At 39.1% G+C, this 17,003-nt stretch overlaps 1 protein-coding gene across 4 annotated transcripts in view; it reads left to right on the top strand.

The window, feature by feature from the left end:
* The window catches only part of CA13 (carbonic anhydrase 13), a 34,807-nt gene extending 18,197 nt beyond the window's left edge, over positions 1-16,610 (top strand). For 3 of the 4 annotated variants that reach the window (XM_054512548.2, XM_045896294.3, XM_064588148.1), the window contains 4 exons: positions 1,884-1,979; positions 3,488-3,550; positions 4,326-4,481; positions 14,421-16,610. In XM_054512548.2, the coding sequence (XP_054368523.1) occupies positions 1,884-1,979; positions 3,488-3,550; positions 4,326-4,481; positions 14,421-14,540 (435 nt within the window). In that variant the 3' untranslated portion in view covers positions 14,541-16,610. The remainder of the gene's footprint in view (positions 1-1,883; positions 1,980-3,487; positions 3,551-4,325; positions 4,482-14,420) is intronic. The other variant, XM_064588149.1, reaches the window with a different exon arrangement.
* The last annotated feature ends 393 nt before the right edge of the window (positions 16,611-17,003 follow it).

Raw genomic sequence — 17,003 nt, 5'->3', positions numbered from 1 at the left:
TATTTTTTTAACAATTTTATTTATTTGAGAGAGTGAATAGGAGCACAAGTGTGGGGGAGGGGCAGAGGGAGAAGCACACTCTCTGCTGAGCAGGAAGCCCAACGCTGGGCTCGATCCCAGGACCCTGAGATCATGACCCAAGTTGAAGGCAGATGTTTAACCGACTGAGCCACCCAGGCACCCCTAAATAGTTGCTGTTTTTTTAATCAGCAAAAGGATATATAGATTCATCTCTCTTTAGTTACATATTCATTTTCTAATCAGTTGTTGTTGTGAACCTAAAGACATCATTTCACATCTTTTTATATCTTTGGTGTCATCTCTTAATAAGTGAGCTGATGGATTGGCATAGAGCCATTGAAAACAACTTTAGTGTTCTTTTCAGCCCCTCCCTTAGAGTGGAATGTCTCTATCTCATGTAAGCCAAATGAATTTTGTTTCATCATCCAGTGTTTTGAAGGTTTCGTTCCTCCTCCAACTATCTCACACCAACTTAGAACATGGCACCACAGGGATCCACCTTTGTATTTTCAGTCTGCATATCCCACAAACTTCCTTGATTGTTTATAGATGGTGGACTATTTTATGGTTTTGTAGCTCATGTATTTATAGTTGTGATAATTCTTATTTATCCAGAAATTCCCCCATATTAGTTGCCTATAAGATATGAAGTTATATTTAAAGCATGGGATTAAAACCATGTCTTTGAACATACTCAATTCTCTCTTTTAAGGGACAGCTAGAAAGGTGATTTGTGCATGAAACCCTTCATATGTGTTTCCGCCCTGAGGTGCCAAAAGGATTCACTGAAAGGTGATTTAATCTGAAGTCAGTCCCTCATGCAGGGGTTCTTGGACAACATGGTGTCCTCACGATCTTGGCCAAATTGTTTGAGCATGGCATATTGCCCTTTGGCGTCTATCTTAGTGTGTTCTTCCCCTTAATCAGGAGTGAAGATCTCTCCAAGGTGGATTTCTGCCTTATTGTTATTCTATAGTCTTTCACAGTTGTTTGTGTGTTTGGGTTATTGTACTGTTTACAATGGCAGAACATATAGGACTCATTTGGTTTTTGCAGGAGGCCACTTGCAAGAGGGCAGTGTTGTGAAGTAGGAGTGTTTTCTATTTTCTAGACTTCCAGGTCCTCCAACTCCTTCCCTCTCCCCTTCTTTCCTTTCCCTTAACTCGGCACCAGCTGCCTCTCATTTCCATCCTCAGACATGTCTGGTTCCTAGTTCCTGTTCCTAGACAAAGCCTCTTTGTCCCTATTAAAACTTGCTATCAGCAAAGGATCTAAACATAATTATAGCTGGCAATACATGTGTGAATACTGCCTAAAATAGTTTTCTTAAGGAGAATTTGAACTTTCAAGTCATAAAAAGCCTTCAAGTATAGTGGTGAACATCTGACTAGGCAGTTTCAGGAACAGTTGGTACTGTCCTTGGCAGCAGAATCGTCACTGCAAACCCTTGGTTGACTTCTCCCTCTTCCTGTGAGCCTAAGCTTGTTTCTTGGACTCTGCTACCAGCTGGGATCTGACCTGAGGCTGCTCTCTTGCAGTCCCACCCTTGGAAGGCTAGGAAGAAGCCTTAAGTCACTCAGGAGCAATGGTTGGAGATTGCTCGGGCCAGAGGGGCTTGGCAGGATGCTCCAGAACATTCTAACTAGTGCTGTAGACTTTCCCATAGTATACCATAGACTACAGTGGCCATGGTATATGTCTTTGGCTTTTGGACAACAGCAAATAGGTGGATTCTGTGAAGAATACATTATACACATGAGTGCACAGCCCAGGAACATCTATATAAATATTTTATTTTCATTTATGTTTTTAAGGACTTTTAAAAGATAACATTTGAATTATGTTGCATACCTCCCTTTCAGCTCCATGTTGTTCATTGGAATTCAGACAAATACCCCAGCTTTGTTGAGGCAGCTCATGAGCCAGATGGACTAGCTGTCTTGGGAGTATTTTTACAGGTGAGAATCCCCTGATTGCATTTTAAATAATTCATCAGCCATGTTGGATAAAGAGTTTCAGTTGTGGAAAGGATAGTCTACCATTTTTAATAGTAAACTCCTTCTAAGTGTTAATGTTTTCCTTTTGAAATTAATATTAAACATTTATGTATTAGTTGATGATTTACCTAATAGCCCAGAACTACCTTAGGAGTATCGTAGGAGAATCGTCTTACGTCTCCTCTTATTGTCCATTGATCATTTTTATGTGAATAGAAACGGCAGCGGGAGCCGCAACAATAGTTGGAGTAACAGTTGAGATTCTGAGAAGAAAATCTTTATTATAGGCTCTTCCTGATTAAACAGTATTTAGAGACACAGGACAGAGTTAAGTTCACGCCCCTGATCCTTGAAGCGCTAGTTTTACCACGGTGGTTTGTTGTCTCAAACACACTGACCAGTTTTTAAAAATTGTTGTCTTTTCCTTTGTCTCATAGTCACACGTAGTGAAGTAAGTATCCTTGTTAAAATCCCCGTGGGTGGGTTGGGCCGCTCAGCTCCCACTGTGACCGCATTCTTGTAGGGCGGGCGCTTTTGCTCTGCCACCAGACTCTGCGTGCGATGTTGGAACTCGGTGGGGCTGGGACTGGGGGAGTATAGGGCAGAATGGAGGGTGGGATGAATGGTTGCGGCTCCTTCCCTTTGGCTGCCAAGTCCGCTGGTGGCCGTGGAATGTGAGTGAGGCAAGAGATTATACTTGAATCCTGAAGGACTTAAAACCTTAGGTAGAGTCAGGACATCCCAGATAATGAAAAGAGGTACATATATTTTTCTGATGATGATTTCTAGTCATGATAATATGTCTTGGTGCAGGACCTCAAATCATTGTAGGCTGAAAGTGAGAGATCTTTTCTTTTCTTTTTCTTGTTTTAAGATTGTATTTATTTGAGAGAGAGAGTGAGTACAAGCAGGAGAAGGGGCAGAGGGAGAGGGAGAAGCAGGCTCCCCGCTAAGGAGGAAGCCCCATGTGGGACTCCATCCCAGGACCCTGGGATCATGACCTGAGCCGAAGGCAGACGCCTAAAGGCTGAGCCACCCAGGTGTCCCTGGAGATACTTTCTTTTAATGCTTTGACGTCACAAGTGCCAGTTTGGATCTAGGGTCTGAAGGTCACATCTGGTTGAATAGTGCAGGTATTATGTTAGAGTTTCCTAAGGGAGTTTTCTCTTAAGCTAACCTGTATCTTAAACATTCATAAAATGGAAAAACTATGTAGCTGTTACTACTAGTTTTGGAATCAAGCTTAAAATTCAGCCAAGCAGCCTGTAACATTACCTTGTTCTGATTCTTCTGGCATGATAAAGCCAGCAGGTAAAAGACAGCTTCATTATAAAACAATCTCTGTTTGTTCTGGGCTGGGCGTAGGTTTTTTTTTTAAAAAAAAACAGTTCAAAACCAGTGACTGAAATGGAGTGAACCAGACCTGTTCTGCTACAGTAACTATTTCTTTTGAAATTTCGTGCTTTCAGATTGGTGAACATAATTCTCAGCTGCAAAAGATTACTGACATTTTGGATTCTATTAAAGAAAAGGTAAAATGAAATATTATTTGCTAATGACTAATGTATTCCTTGTTCTCTCCTGAAGTTTCTTACCTTCTTTTAATAACTTCAGCTTTAGAGCATATGCTATCTGCTTTGAAGCAGGTTTGGAACATACTCGACCAATAGAGCAGAATCAACCTATTGTCATTTGTCTTTTGAAAATGATGAAGGGGCTTAAATTATCTAAAATCATTACTAATAAATCTATGCATGATTAGTTTCTGGTATTGGAGTGTTGCACAATCAGCGTTTAATTGCAACACATCTTAAACTTTTTTTTTTGTTAAGATTTTATTTATTTGAGAGAGAGAGAGAATGAGAGAGAGAGAGCATGAGTGGGGGAGGGTCAGAGGGAGAAGCAGGCTCCCTGCTGAGCCGGGAGCCCAATGCGGGACTCGATCCGAGGACTCGATCCGAGGACTCGATCCGAGGACTCCAGGATCATGACCTGAGCCGAAGGCAGTCGCTTAACCAACTGAGCCATCCAGGCGCTCTAACTGCAACACATTTTAAACAAATCTTGTGCTTCTTAAATAAATAAATCTAATATGCTACCTCATCTAAAATTTTTAGATTAAGGTAGAAACTTTTTTTTTTTAAGATACAAAGGCAGATACTAAATAATTCCATGAGTTGAAGAATTCCAGTAAGATAGTCTTTCATTGGATGCATGTGTTTTGTTTTTGTTTTTGTTTTTGTTTTTTTTGAGGGCTCTGTAAAGCTCTCCCATTGTAATTTGTGGGAATTCTGTTTTCTCCACCAGGGTAAACAAACGCGATTCACAAATTTTGACCCATTATCTCTGCTTCCTCCGTCCTGGGACTACTGGACATATCCTGGTTCCCTTACAGTCCCGCCTCTTCTTGAGAGTGTCACATGGATCGTTTTAAAACAACCTATAAATATCAGCTCTCAACAGGTATGTCACTTCTTCAAGGTTGATCCTGATTTACTAGAGGAAACTGGACCAAAACTTAAAAAAAAAAAAAAAAAAAAAGTCCTGCCCTTAATTTCTGGGGCATGATGAAGCCTGTGTTTTCCCTTCATTAATCAGATAGGTAGTTGGACCCAGTAAAACTTATGTCCCTTTCTTATTTGACCTTCTGTGATTAGATGATTTCTCTCCCCAGTCTTTGAAACATAATGTGCATACAGACACTGAGGGAATTTAAAGGCTATAATTGTTTTCTTTTTTGGGCTGAGATATAAACAGGTTGGTATATAAACGGGAAAATCAGGAGAAGGGCTACTCTTAGAAGGGGACTTTCTTCTTTTTGACCTCAGTCCTTAGACCTGCTCCTCCTACAGATGATGTCGCAATCAGAAAGTGAGCAGTGACAACAGCAATGGGTCTCTTCTCTTTTGTCGACAAAACTTTTGTGGGGCTGCTTGAGGGGCTTTAAGCATTTACTGAGATGCTGTTGGGTACCTACCTGTGCTGTTTTAGTGAAGACATTTCCTCACTTGTTTTTCTGATTAACGTATTGAGTCTGCAAGCCGTCTGCAGGCTCAGGCTCTCTTTGATGCCCGGAAACTCGGCTTGGGTCTACGACCTGTGTGACTGACCCATCTGACAGGTGGATGCGATGTCTTCTGTGGGTGCTATACTAGGTGGGTTTTCTTTGCTTTTTGTTTTCCTTTTTGAATTACTTGCTGCACAATCTTAGCAAGAACATAGTCTAGTAGTTTTTGCAGCTAATCAAGTGCTTCTGTTCTGGGCTTGCCCACCTGCCTAGCTGTTTAATTTTTACTCCCAGTCAAGGACTAGAGCTGGTTCACCTTTACCAAGGTCATGTCAGGTAACATTTTCCCTTGGGGTGTTGAACACATCCAACTTCTGTTGGCCTTATCTTTAGGATTAAAGCCAAATAATAATCTGGGACATACTAATCAAAATATTTTGTAAAAGCCTGGATTGAAGTCCAGAGCTTGACTGACATGGAAATTCCTGTGACTTTTCCCATCATAAATAAGATGCATTGTGTCATGAGAAAAAGGACCTGTCACTGATTCAGTGACCTTACAAACGGAGTACATTTTTTCTTTCCTCCATGTGCTAAACTGTTCACTTTTATATTCCTTTGTTAAATTTGAACAAGATAAGAGTAAGAATTAATAAATTATAACAAGGTAGTAAGTAATAATAGGAGATCATGTTTTCCCTCATATTTCAAGGATATTTTTAATCCCTTAAAGCCACTTGGAAAATAACTTTTTAAAATCCACCTGCCATTTGGAAGAGAATATATCAAAATATATAATTTAGTTCCTTAAAATACATAAAGCTCTTCATCAAAAATGACCTGCTGTAAGTTTAGGAATTATGCCTACCTAGCTGTGGTTTCACTACTGTATCTAATTTGAGGCTCAATTAATTAATATTAATTATTAGTGTGGTTTTTATAAGGTAGAATATATAAAATAATAACTATATTTTAGAGCTTTAGTATGATTGATAATTCACTGTGATCTACTTAAATTCACTTACATCTACTCTAGCATGAATACTTTCAGACATTTTCATTTTTTAAAAATATTTTATTTATTTATTTGAGACAGAGAGAGAGAGCGAGAGAGCACAAGCAGGGGGGCGGGGCAGAGGGAGAAGGAGAAGCAGACTCTCCGCTGTGCAGGGAGCTGGACACGGCTGATCTCAGGACCCCAAAATCATGACCTGAGCCAGAGGCAGACGCTTAACTGACTGGGCACCCAGGCGCCCCAGACATTTTCATTTTTAACCAGATGGAAATGATTATCTGAATAATAATATTAATCCAAATTATTCTAATATGATATTATGGTGACTTTAAGAGTTAAAAAATGAAGCCAAAGGTATTTCAGAAGGCCAATCCCAGTCTAACCATGAGAAAAACATCAGACAAAGCCCAGCTGAGGGATATTCTACAAAATAGCTGATCAGTACTCCTCAAAACTGTCAAGGTTATCAAAAGCAAGGTAAATCTGAGAAATTGTCATCATCCAGAAATGCTCAAGGAGATATGACTACTAAGTTGTTTCCTGGTGGGATCCTGGAACAGAAAAAGACATTAGGTAAAAACAAAGGAAATCTGAATAAAGGATGGACTTAAGTTAATGATAACATATTAATACTGGTTCACCAATTGTGAAAAATGTACCATACTAATGTAAGATATTAATAATAGGGCACATTGAGTATGGGGCTTATGAGAACTATTTGTACTATCTTTGCAATAATTCTGTAAATCTAGAACTGTTCTAAAATAAAAAGGTTAAGAAAATCCAAAACATGAGAGGGTTGAGATGATTATTCAGTTGCTTACCTCTTTTCTATAAAGTGAAATGAACATGTCTTTTGTGTATACCACTTACTTAAGAGTAACTTTCCAAAAGATAATTTCTAATCTCAATTTTGGCAGCTCTTTATTTTTGAAGTCCCTCGGACACATTGTTTTATGGATTTTCCAATTCTACCATATAATGTCACTAGCTATGAAGATTAACTTCTTTTTTTAGTGCCATTTTTTTTCTAGGTTTTTCTACTGCTATTTCTTTCCCAGTCACTGTTTGACCAAAAGGGCAAACCAGATGGTTTTCATTTTCTTTTATTTGATTCAAGCCCATTTTTGTCCCCAGAGTCACTTATTGAAATGCTTAACTTAACTGCCAGACCAGTAAACAGATACGCTGTTTTCAGATAGTTTTGATAGCAGATCTGTCATTCTCTTTGGAAGGCTAACTGTTCTGCCAAGTTTCTTTGGGTTATCCTGAATTATCTAAATTGGCTTGCTCATCTGCTGAATTCAATGTGCAGGATATTTGCTTTTGATTCTACACTCTTTTTAAAAAAATTCTCTTTGTCATTTGTTATGAGATTTCCATACAATAAAATTCATGAGTTTTAGTGTGCAGTTGATGATTTTTGTTGTTGTATATTACCATGCAGCAACCACTAAATCAAGATATAAAATAGATCCCTCAGCCAAAAAATTTCCTTACGCTTCTTTGCACTCCATCTCCTTCCTCACCGATAGCCCTAGGCAGTCACTGAGATGTTGTCACTCGGATTCTGCCTTTTTTTTTTTTTTAAGATTTTATTTATTTGTTTGACAGAGGGAGAGACAGTGAGAGAGGGAACACAAGCAGGGGGAGTGGGAGAGGGAGAAGCAGGCTTCCCGCGGAGCAGGGAGCCTGATGCGGGGCTCGATCCCAGGACCCTGGGATCATGACCTGAGCCGAAGGCAGACGCTTAACGACTGAGCCACCCAGGCGCCCCGGATTCTGCCTTTTCTAGAATTTTATTTAAATGGAATCATACAGTATGTAGATTTTTGTGTTTGACTTCTTTTACTTAGCATAATGTTTTTGAGATTCACTGACAATTTTTGTTACTGAGTAATATTCTATGATATGGATATACCACCTTATTTTAAAATCTATTTACCAATTGATGGATATTTGGGTTGCTTCCAGTTTTGGGCTATTATGGATAATAGCTGTACATATTTGGAAGTTAGGAATAATTGGCATATACATTTTCATGTAGACACATATTTTCATGTTTTGTGAAGTTAGACATGACCTAGATTTACTAGGTCATGTGGTATCTTCATGTTTAATTGTATAAGGTACTGCTAAATTGGTTTTTAATGTGACTGTTCCATCTTCCATTCTCACCAGCAATATATGAGATTTCTACTTCCTCCACATCCTTGTCAACACTTGGTGTTGTCAGTCTTTTGAACTTTAGCCATTCTAATGGGTATCTGTGATTTTTAAAATTTGCCTTTATCTGGTGACTAGTAATGTTGAACGTTTTTTCATGTGCTTGTTGGCTGTGCGTATATCTTCTTTTGTGAATATCTGTTCAAATCATTTGCTCCTTTTTAATTTGGGTGTTTGTCTTTTTATTATTGAATTGCAAAGGTTCTGTATACCATCAGCCCTTTTTAAAATACATGTTTTGCAGAACTTTTCTCCCAGTCAACATGTTGGTTGCCTTTTTTTAAAACTCTGTCTTTTGAAGAGCAAAAGTTCTTAACCTTGATGTAGTCCATTTTTATCAGTTTACTCCTGGTTTGTGCTTTTGGTGTCCTGTTTAAGAAATCTTTGCCTAACTATATGCCACAAAATATTTTTTTCATACTTTAAGTAATGGTTGTAGCTCTCACATTTAAGTTTTTGATGACTTATGAGTTAACTTTTATGTATGCTGTGCCCCATTTTCTCTTTCCTTTCCTTCTGATATTTCAATTACACATATATTTAAACTTTTAATATCATCTAACAGATCCCCAAGATGCTATTTAAAAAAAATTTTTTTAATTTAAATTCAATTTAATTAACATGCAGTGTATTATTAGTTTCAGAGGTGGAGTTTAGTGATTCATCAGTTGCATATAACACCCAGTGCTCATCACATCCTGTGTCTTCCTTAATGCCCATCACCCAGTTACCTCATCCCCCCTGCCCACCTCCCCTCCAGCAACCCTCAGTTTGTTTACTAGAGTTAAGAGTCTCTTATGGTTTGTCTCCCTCTCTGATTTCACCAAGACTATTTTTTTAGATATTTTTTTAAAATCTCTGTTCTTCACCATGGATAATTTCTATTGATCTGTATTCAAGTTCATTCGCTCTTTCCTCTGTCATGTCAGTTTGACTGTAAAGTCTATCTAGGTAATTTTTTGTTTTAGCAGTTCTATATTTTAGTTCTAAATTTTCAGTTTGGTTCTCTTTTATTATATCTATTTTTCTGCTGAGACTTCTCACTACTCTGCATTAAAGATGCTTTTTTAAAAAATGTACAACCCTCAGGTAGTTAAAATAGTCATTTTAAAATCCTTGTTAAAAAAAAACCTTGTAAGTTCCTAATTTGGTTCATCTTGGGTCAGACTCTCTTGATGTTTCTTTTTTTGAGAATGTGTTCCATTTTCTTGCTTCTTTGTATGTTAAGTAATTTTTTATTGTATTCTAGATGTGATGAACATGAAGTTGTGCTGATTCTGGATTTAGTTATTTTTTTCTGATGAATATTATTTCCCTTGTGTGAGTAGGTAATTTTTTCTGGCAGGGCTCGAGCTCTTAATTTTCTTTCTTGTGCAGCAGCTGTGGTCTCAGTACAGCGTGTGTGGTTCTTAGCTATAGAGTTTGAGTATCCTCTCTCTGGCTCTGTGCTTGTAAGACCGGTGTGTTCCATTGCAGCTTTGTGCACCTTGCAGACTCTACTCAGCTTCAGGTGAGAAGCTGGGGAGACAGGAACTCACTTGTAGAGCTCCCAGCTCTCCTTTGCATGAGAGAAGCACAGGCTATCCACCTGAGTCCCTCTGCTTCTGTGCACTCTCCAGTACCTGTGACTTGTTGCTTTTTGTATTCGTGTCTGGGTTTTAGAGTTGTTTTCCACAGGGAGGTTGTCTGTAGGGTCTTAGCCCAACAGATCTGGAAGCAACACCTAATGTCCTTTTAAAATAGTAAAATGCTGTATTATGTAATTAATGATAATGATCTAGGAATACTCTTCTTCTTCATCTTTAGACTAAATATGAAATGGGGAAAGAATTCATTCACTTGAACATTAATTTTGACTTATGCCAAAAAACTCCATATAATTAGCTTTGACATTAAAGTTCTAAATTATAGGAGACAATGCAAGTCAGTTCTAGAATTGTTTAGTAATTGCTGACTCTTGCAAGGCATAATGCAAAAGATACAAAGAAGTGTTAAAAATGTCCCTTGTCCTCAAGTAGTTTATAATCTAATAGACAAGATAAAATAAATGCGTAAAAAATGGTAACACAGTGGCTGTGCTTGGTATGTAAGAGAAATAAAGTGTAAAGGGAGTTTAAAAGGGGAGAGACTATTTTATTGGAGAAATCCGGAAAAGACTTCATGAAAGAGCTGATATATGGGCCAGGGAAAGGGCGGTGACTGGTTGGAGGTAGTAAAGGAAAGGGAGCAGTTTCAAGAAGGAACACCATAAATAAAGGCAAGAAAAGGAGGTGCAGAAAATGTGGGCCCCTTTGTACCTAAGGTTCTCAAACTTTAGTGTATACAACAATCACCTGGGGAAGCTTGTCAAATTGTGAATCCTTGGGCATTATCAGAAATTCTCATTCAGAAGGTCTGGGGTAGGGTTCAGTAACCTGAAGTTTTAAGAATCACCCCAAAGTCTCTTCATTCAGATGCTCTGGGGCCACCCTTCACAAACCTGGCTTCGAGTAGGCCCCGTGTGTGGCAGTAATCGGAGACAACCTAGTTAGTCGGGACCCGGTGGTCCCAAAGCCAGGCTAACCAGTTTGTTTTGGGGACCTTATTAGAGTTAGAAATGTTACATATTTTAGAGATCGATTTTGAAGTGTTTACACCTGAAATGACATGATATTCAGTACTCGCTTCAAAATAATCCAGTTTGGGCAGGATGGGAGGTGGAAAGAGAGAATGAGTGAGAGTGTAGATGAAATGAAATTGGCTGTGTGTTAGTGATGGATGAAGCTGGGTGCTGAGTTTGTAGTGATTTATGCTGCTGCTCTTTCTAGCTTTATGTATGTTTGGAAGTTTCCATAATAAAAAGCTCATGAAAAGAGATTAGGGGAAAATAGGAAAAAAAAAAAAGTTAGAGATGCCGTATAGTGCTGTGGTTAGTGCATGACTTATATGCCAGATGGCTTATTTGCTGAAACTTCCTAGCTGTCCCTCAAGCTCCTCATCTTGAAAATGGGGATAAGAGGATATCATTGATTAAATGAGGTATGTATGTAGAGGACTTAGGGCAATACCTGGCCCACCGTGTTCTGTAAGAGAGATTTTACTTTTATTATCATCCAGCTTTGGCAGGCGGTGGAGTGCTATTAGACATCTGAGCACCAGAGTGACATAAGCAAAGCTATTTACAAAACATTAGAAAAGAGTATTTCTGCTCACTGGGGTAGCTCTATAAGGACGTTAACATTTCAGTATCAGAGCCAAGAAAAACAGCAAAACAAGTCATACCCACCTCAGCCTTCAGGCTGATCTGGGGAGACTCCTGCCTGGACTCGTGTAGATGGTATCAGCCTTCGTGACAGAGCGGCAGATTTTCTGTCTGCAGGAAGCCCAGGGGCCCAGAGAGTGATGAGACTGGTAAGGGCCAGCCAGGGTGTGCATTTTGAGGTTAGTGCGGCGGCGGAGGACACCAGAGCCAAGAGAAGCAAATCTGAGCAGGGACTGGCAGATGCAGGGTCTACCTAGCTGGGCTGAGTGATTGGGAGGGAGACCCAGAGCCAGAATGGGAAGGGGTTTGGTGAGACATCAGGGCAGGTTCAGTGAGTTTCACCAAAATGTGCAGGCAGGTCAGAGAAAGATCTAGAGTAAATTTCAGCGAGGTTAAGGTGTTACAGAGGTAGGGAGCCATGATCAACTTGCAGAGGAGTCAAAGGAGGGTCGGGGGGGCGGCGCCTGGGTGGCTCCAGTCGGTTAAGCAGCTCAGGTCATGATCCCAGGGTCCTAGGATTGAGCCCCATCGGGCTCCCTGTTCAGTGAGGAGCCTGCTTCTCCCTCTGTCCCTCTCCCTGCTCCTGCTGTCTCTCTCTCAAATAAATAAAATCTTAAAAAAAAATAGCCAAGGTCTTCAGAGGAATGGGCAGCTTCAGTGGGAGGCAAGTTGTACTTGCTGAGGCCAGCGAGTTGGTGCCCTGATTCAGGCCTTGGCATTCCTGCACAGCCAGCTGGAAAGGCCACTCCAGACAGACCTGGTCCCCATGATCTGTGGAAGGCTGAGTGTTTTCCCTGGGGCTCCAGAGGTTAGATTTTGTTTACCTCTGCTGCTTGACTTTACCAGAGAATTATTCAAATCTCATCTGGCTCTAGCTATAATCTGGTCTAATGAAATATGAGTAATAGTAAGTTGTAACTATTTGTCTTATCTTGCCCATATCGATACCCTTTAAAAGACCCCTCAAAGTATCGCCTGTAGAAAGAGATGGCTGCTTGTATATGATGCATGAACCTATCTCCGTGGAGTGCGGTGACAAACTCTTGCCTATGGAGGACCTCCATCACCTCTGCCTCCCATCCTGGCTAGTACTGTACAAGAAATGTTTTAGGCTTCAACTAAATGATGATGACGGAAACTTAATAGATGTGTCCTAGTATGAGTTTTTAAAAAAGATTTTATTTATTTATTTGAGAGAGAGAGAGAGCACAAGCAGGGGAGGGGCAGAGGGAGAAGCAGACTCCCCCTGAGTAGGGAGCCTGATGTGGGCCTCTATCCCATACCCTGGGATCATGATCTGAGCTGAAGGCAGAGCAGACACTTAACCAACTGAGCCACCCAGGTGCCCCTATCCTAGTGTGAATTTGCTTGATTCTGCATTTAGGTGACTAGCACAGCTTAGAGAATGGAGGCTTTTTTTTAAGATTTTTTTTTTTTTTTTTAATTTGTCAGAGAGAGAGAGAGAACAAGCAGGGAGAGCAGCAGGCAGAGGGAGAAGCAGGCTCCCCACTGAGCAAGGAGCCCGATGTGGGACTCAATCCCAGGACCCTGGGATCATGACCTGAGCTGAAGGCAGACGCTTATCCAACTGAGCCACCCAGGCATCCCAAGAATGGAGGCTTTTATTTTCAATAATTTAATAATTTATCTTTGCTCAAACGAAATAGGAAAACAAACACCAGAAACCTACTTGAGTTAATTGGTAATAGATTTTTGGTGAACATTTTCAAGAAAGTAGAATTATTCAGCTAGTTTACCCAGTCTTCATTTTACTACTATAGACCAGTGCTAAATCTTGATAAATAGTATTAAATCACCAGGGAATTGTTAAATAATTTATACAACATGCTTAGAGTAGAAAACTTCAGCAATTAAAAATAGTGGCATAGATTTATGTTTATTGACATGCAAAGATATATAGGATATGTATTAAGTACAAAAATAAGGTTTCAAAGGAGCATGATAGTTAAGCCTGTTTTTATAATAAAACATGTTGTGCGTGTGCGTGTGCGTTCGTGTGTTTATGTATATAAAAACATCTGGAAGGATACACTCCATGATGTTAACTGTGATTATATCTTGTGATGTGATTACTAGTAATTTCTATTTTCTTCTTGGTACTTTGTGTGTTGTATGAAGTTTGTAACAGCATTTTTCTGTAATAAGAAAAAGTAAGCCCTTTTGATGAGAAATATGCCTATATCCCTGAAATTGTATTTAAACATTATCAGAGGTTGAAGGGCCCACATGTTTACCATGGTTAGTTGTTTGCAAGGCTCAAGTATGGTGAGAGCAAAATTATTGCTTAAGGAAAACAGTACTTAAAAGATCAAAATTCTATAGGATGAGCACCACAAGGTTGCCATGAAAATTGAGGCCATGTTGTACTGGAGTACTAGTGTGTGTTCAATGTAATTCTGAGAGTTACATTCCAATATTACCCATTGAGATCATATAATCCAATGCTTCACTTTATGGATGGGGCAACTGAAGAGCAGCGCCCAAGGTCACCCAGCTGGTCTGCCAGACCCAGGACTGGGACCTGTCTCTGAAAGCCAATACAGTGACCTTTCCACCGTCCCATTGTGCCTTTGTATGTGACATTCTCTGATTCCTAGATATGTCCTCTTTGAACCACATTCTAAATGTTGTTTCCTCATATTACTTTGATCCTCAGATAAAGAATCCTTATGTACTTGATTTTTTGAAACCACAGGTATTTGTATAGCAGTGAGAACTTAGCAGAAGTGGTGTTTTATTATATATATGACTCATAATTTAGAACACTTTTCCTGCAGTATTTTAGTTCCTGGTAGAGGAGAGGCTGTATGTCTCATAACTTTCTAGGAGGGCAGTTCACCAACACTGGTGTGACTTTCTGTGCTGAAGCCCACTCTGCTCTTTTCTTAACAGTTGGCCACATTCCGCACTCTCCTCTGCACGGCGGAGGGCGAAGCAGCGGCTTTTTTGTTGAGCAATCACCGCCCGCCACAGCCTCTGAAGGGCCGAAAAGTGAGAGCCTCTTTCCGTTAAAAGTTGTCACCAGCGGACCACCCCAAACATGTCTGTGGAGAAAAAAACAAAACACAAAAATCCCTGCAAACAGCTCTTTCCTAGAATTCTGATTTACGGGTACCATTTTGCTCTCAGCTTCAGCACCACAAAAAAGATCAGATCTCTGTAATCAAACTAACATAACTCATCCATCTCAGATTTGCACTCATGGGCATTCAAGCAGTAAACAATTGTTTGACGTGTGTTGAGACCCACAAAATGCATCTGCTTCAACTTATGTGAAAATATGGCAGGCATCGGGAAACTTCCGAAAGCATTAAAAAGTATCCCTTGCCCTAGAAATTAAATCAGTCATATCTCTCAGTAATGTTTGGTCAAAAAAATTAAAATCTTTTCCAGAATGATAAGATTGTGATATCTTTTTCTAGATGAGTGAGTCTGCTTAATGTCTTGATATCATTCCAATTTATTCCTTTTAAAGTGAATTTTTGTTTTGATTATGTTGTTGATCCCCATTGCACGGTACCTTTAATAAAATGAACGATATGGGCATTAAGGAGGGGTGGGATATAACTACTCACTGTGTCTACTCCACAGCTCAAAATTAAGCCATCCAATTTTGTTGGAAATTCCTCAGGATATCAATGACTGTTTAATGAATTATGCCCTATATCACACTCATGCAGTAATGTTAATGATAAACAGGTTAATAATTGACTAGATGCAGTTCTTGCCAGTTTATTGACATGGTTTGAAACTAACAGATTGGAAGGTACCAGACGGGGGAGCAGCCCAAGGGCATGAGGAATATAGGTTGCTTACTTTTCCCCTGTGTTTTGGCAACAGAGCAGGGAGCAATCCTGTGTAGGTCACTGTTCTGTCAAGTGGTGGAAAATATTTATTTGGGTCTCATATAAATACACAATCCATCCACAAACCCTCCAACCCATTTCCATGGCAAAGCCATCTCCCCTTTTATACATGTCCCTAAATCTCACAAGTAATTTTTTAAGTTGGCTCTTGATAATTCATTTTAACCTATTGTCTCTTATATATTTTTGTTTGTTTTTGGTGAAGGAGGATGGTGAAGGTCCTTCTGCTCTCTCTGGTGCAAGTGGAGTGACACTATTAACCACATTTAAGACTTGAACACATGGGACACTTCTGTCATCTGAGGGAAGTTTAGCTGAGTTTCCTTGATTTTGTTACTTTGTTTCAGACACCATTCCTCCTCTGGATGTAGATTTTGATAATTCAAATTATTCTGCCATAGTCTTTTTGATAGGATAACTGAGTATCAGTAAATTGTGTAATAATGCTGTACTTGGTTGCAGAAGATAACTCCTGAAGTCTAATGCTGATACCTTGGGCATTTTTGTTTTCCCTTACAGCATCTAGCTTAAGCCTTGCAGGAGATTGCCATCTAGGAAATATTTAATGAATTGAACGTTTTAAAATGTTTTTATTTGATATCTTTGGTGATTATCTTGCTGCTTGTAATTAAATGCACTATCAGTTAATGTAACAAGTAAAATATAAGTTATCTCTTAAAAATGGTTTCTTCTTAAAGGAATAATTGTTAAATCTACTTGTGTAACCAGATGTTTTAACGGTTTTAAAAATACCAGTGTTGGATGGAAAGGTGTTTATTTAGTTTGGAAAGGCATGTTGTAAAGTATCTTAGTAGGAGAAAGAAGTCTGTTTCCTCAGGGAAAGTATGTCGTTCTGTTTGAAGGGGTGTGTAATGAGGATTCTAATTACTTTGCATGAGAGTTATTACTTTGTAATTTATGGTTTCTGCTACAGTATTGCATCAGTTCTGTGCTATAAATTGGACTTTAGTAGACTAAAAAAGTCTACATAGCACTGATTATCTTGAAGATTGTTAATTTATTTATCTCATAGGGGTGAAAGGTCTAAGTGTATGCTGAAGTTGTTATCTCTTAAAAAGATTAAAGAGTGTAAATACTAGTACAGATCTCTTTTGTTTTCCCACATGTATTGGATTTATGTTCATTAAACATTTTGTATTTCAATTTAAGTTGGATTCAATCACAATAAAGAAAATGAGACAAACTTTGAACTGTATCAGGGACTCGTATATGCAAGACACAGAATGAGATTATATTTTTACACTTTTTATATAGAAAATAATCTCAAGCTCACAGAAAGAATGCACACACAGTACATTTTTTTTCCTGAATTATTTGAGAGTAAGTTGTCAACCTACTGCTCCATCATCACACAAACTTTAGTATATATTTTCTATGAGTGAGGACATTGTCCTACATAACTACAATATAGCTAAAACAACCATAGAAATAAAAGGCATCCAAATTGGCAAGGAAGAAGTCAAACTTTCACTATTTGCAGATGACATGATACTCTATACTGAAAACCCAGAAGACTCCACCAAAAAATTCCTACAGCTAATACACGAACTCAGTAAAGTCACAGGAAACAAAATCAATGTACAGAAAT

This window comes from Mirounga angustirostris, unplaced genomic scaffold, assembly GCF_029215605.1.
Source record: "Mirounga angustirostris isolate CCGP_5_RB_7025 unplaced genomic scaffold, mMirAng1.0.hap1 SCAF_4, whole genome shotgun sequence".
Lineage (NCBI taxonomy): Eukaryota > Metazoa > Chordata > Mammalia > Carnivora > Phocidae > Mirounga > Mirounga angustirostris.
This window is presented reverse-complemented; position numbering and strand designations above follow the sequence as displayed.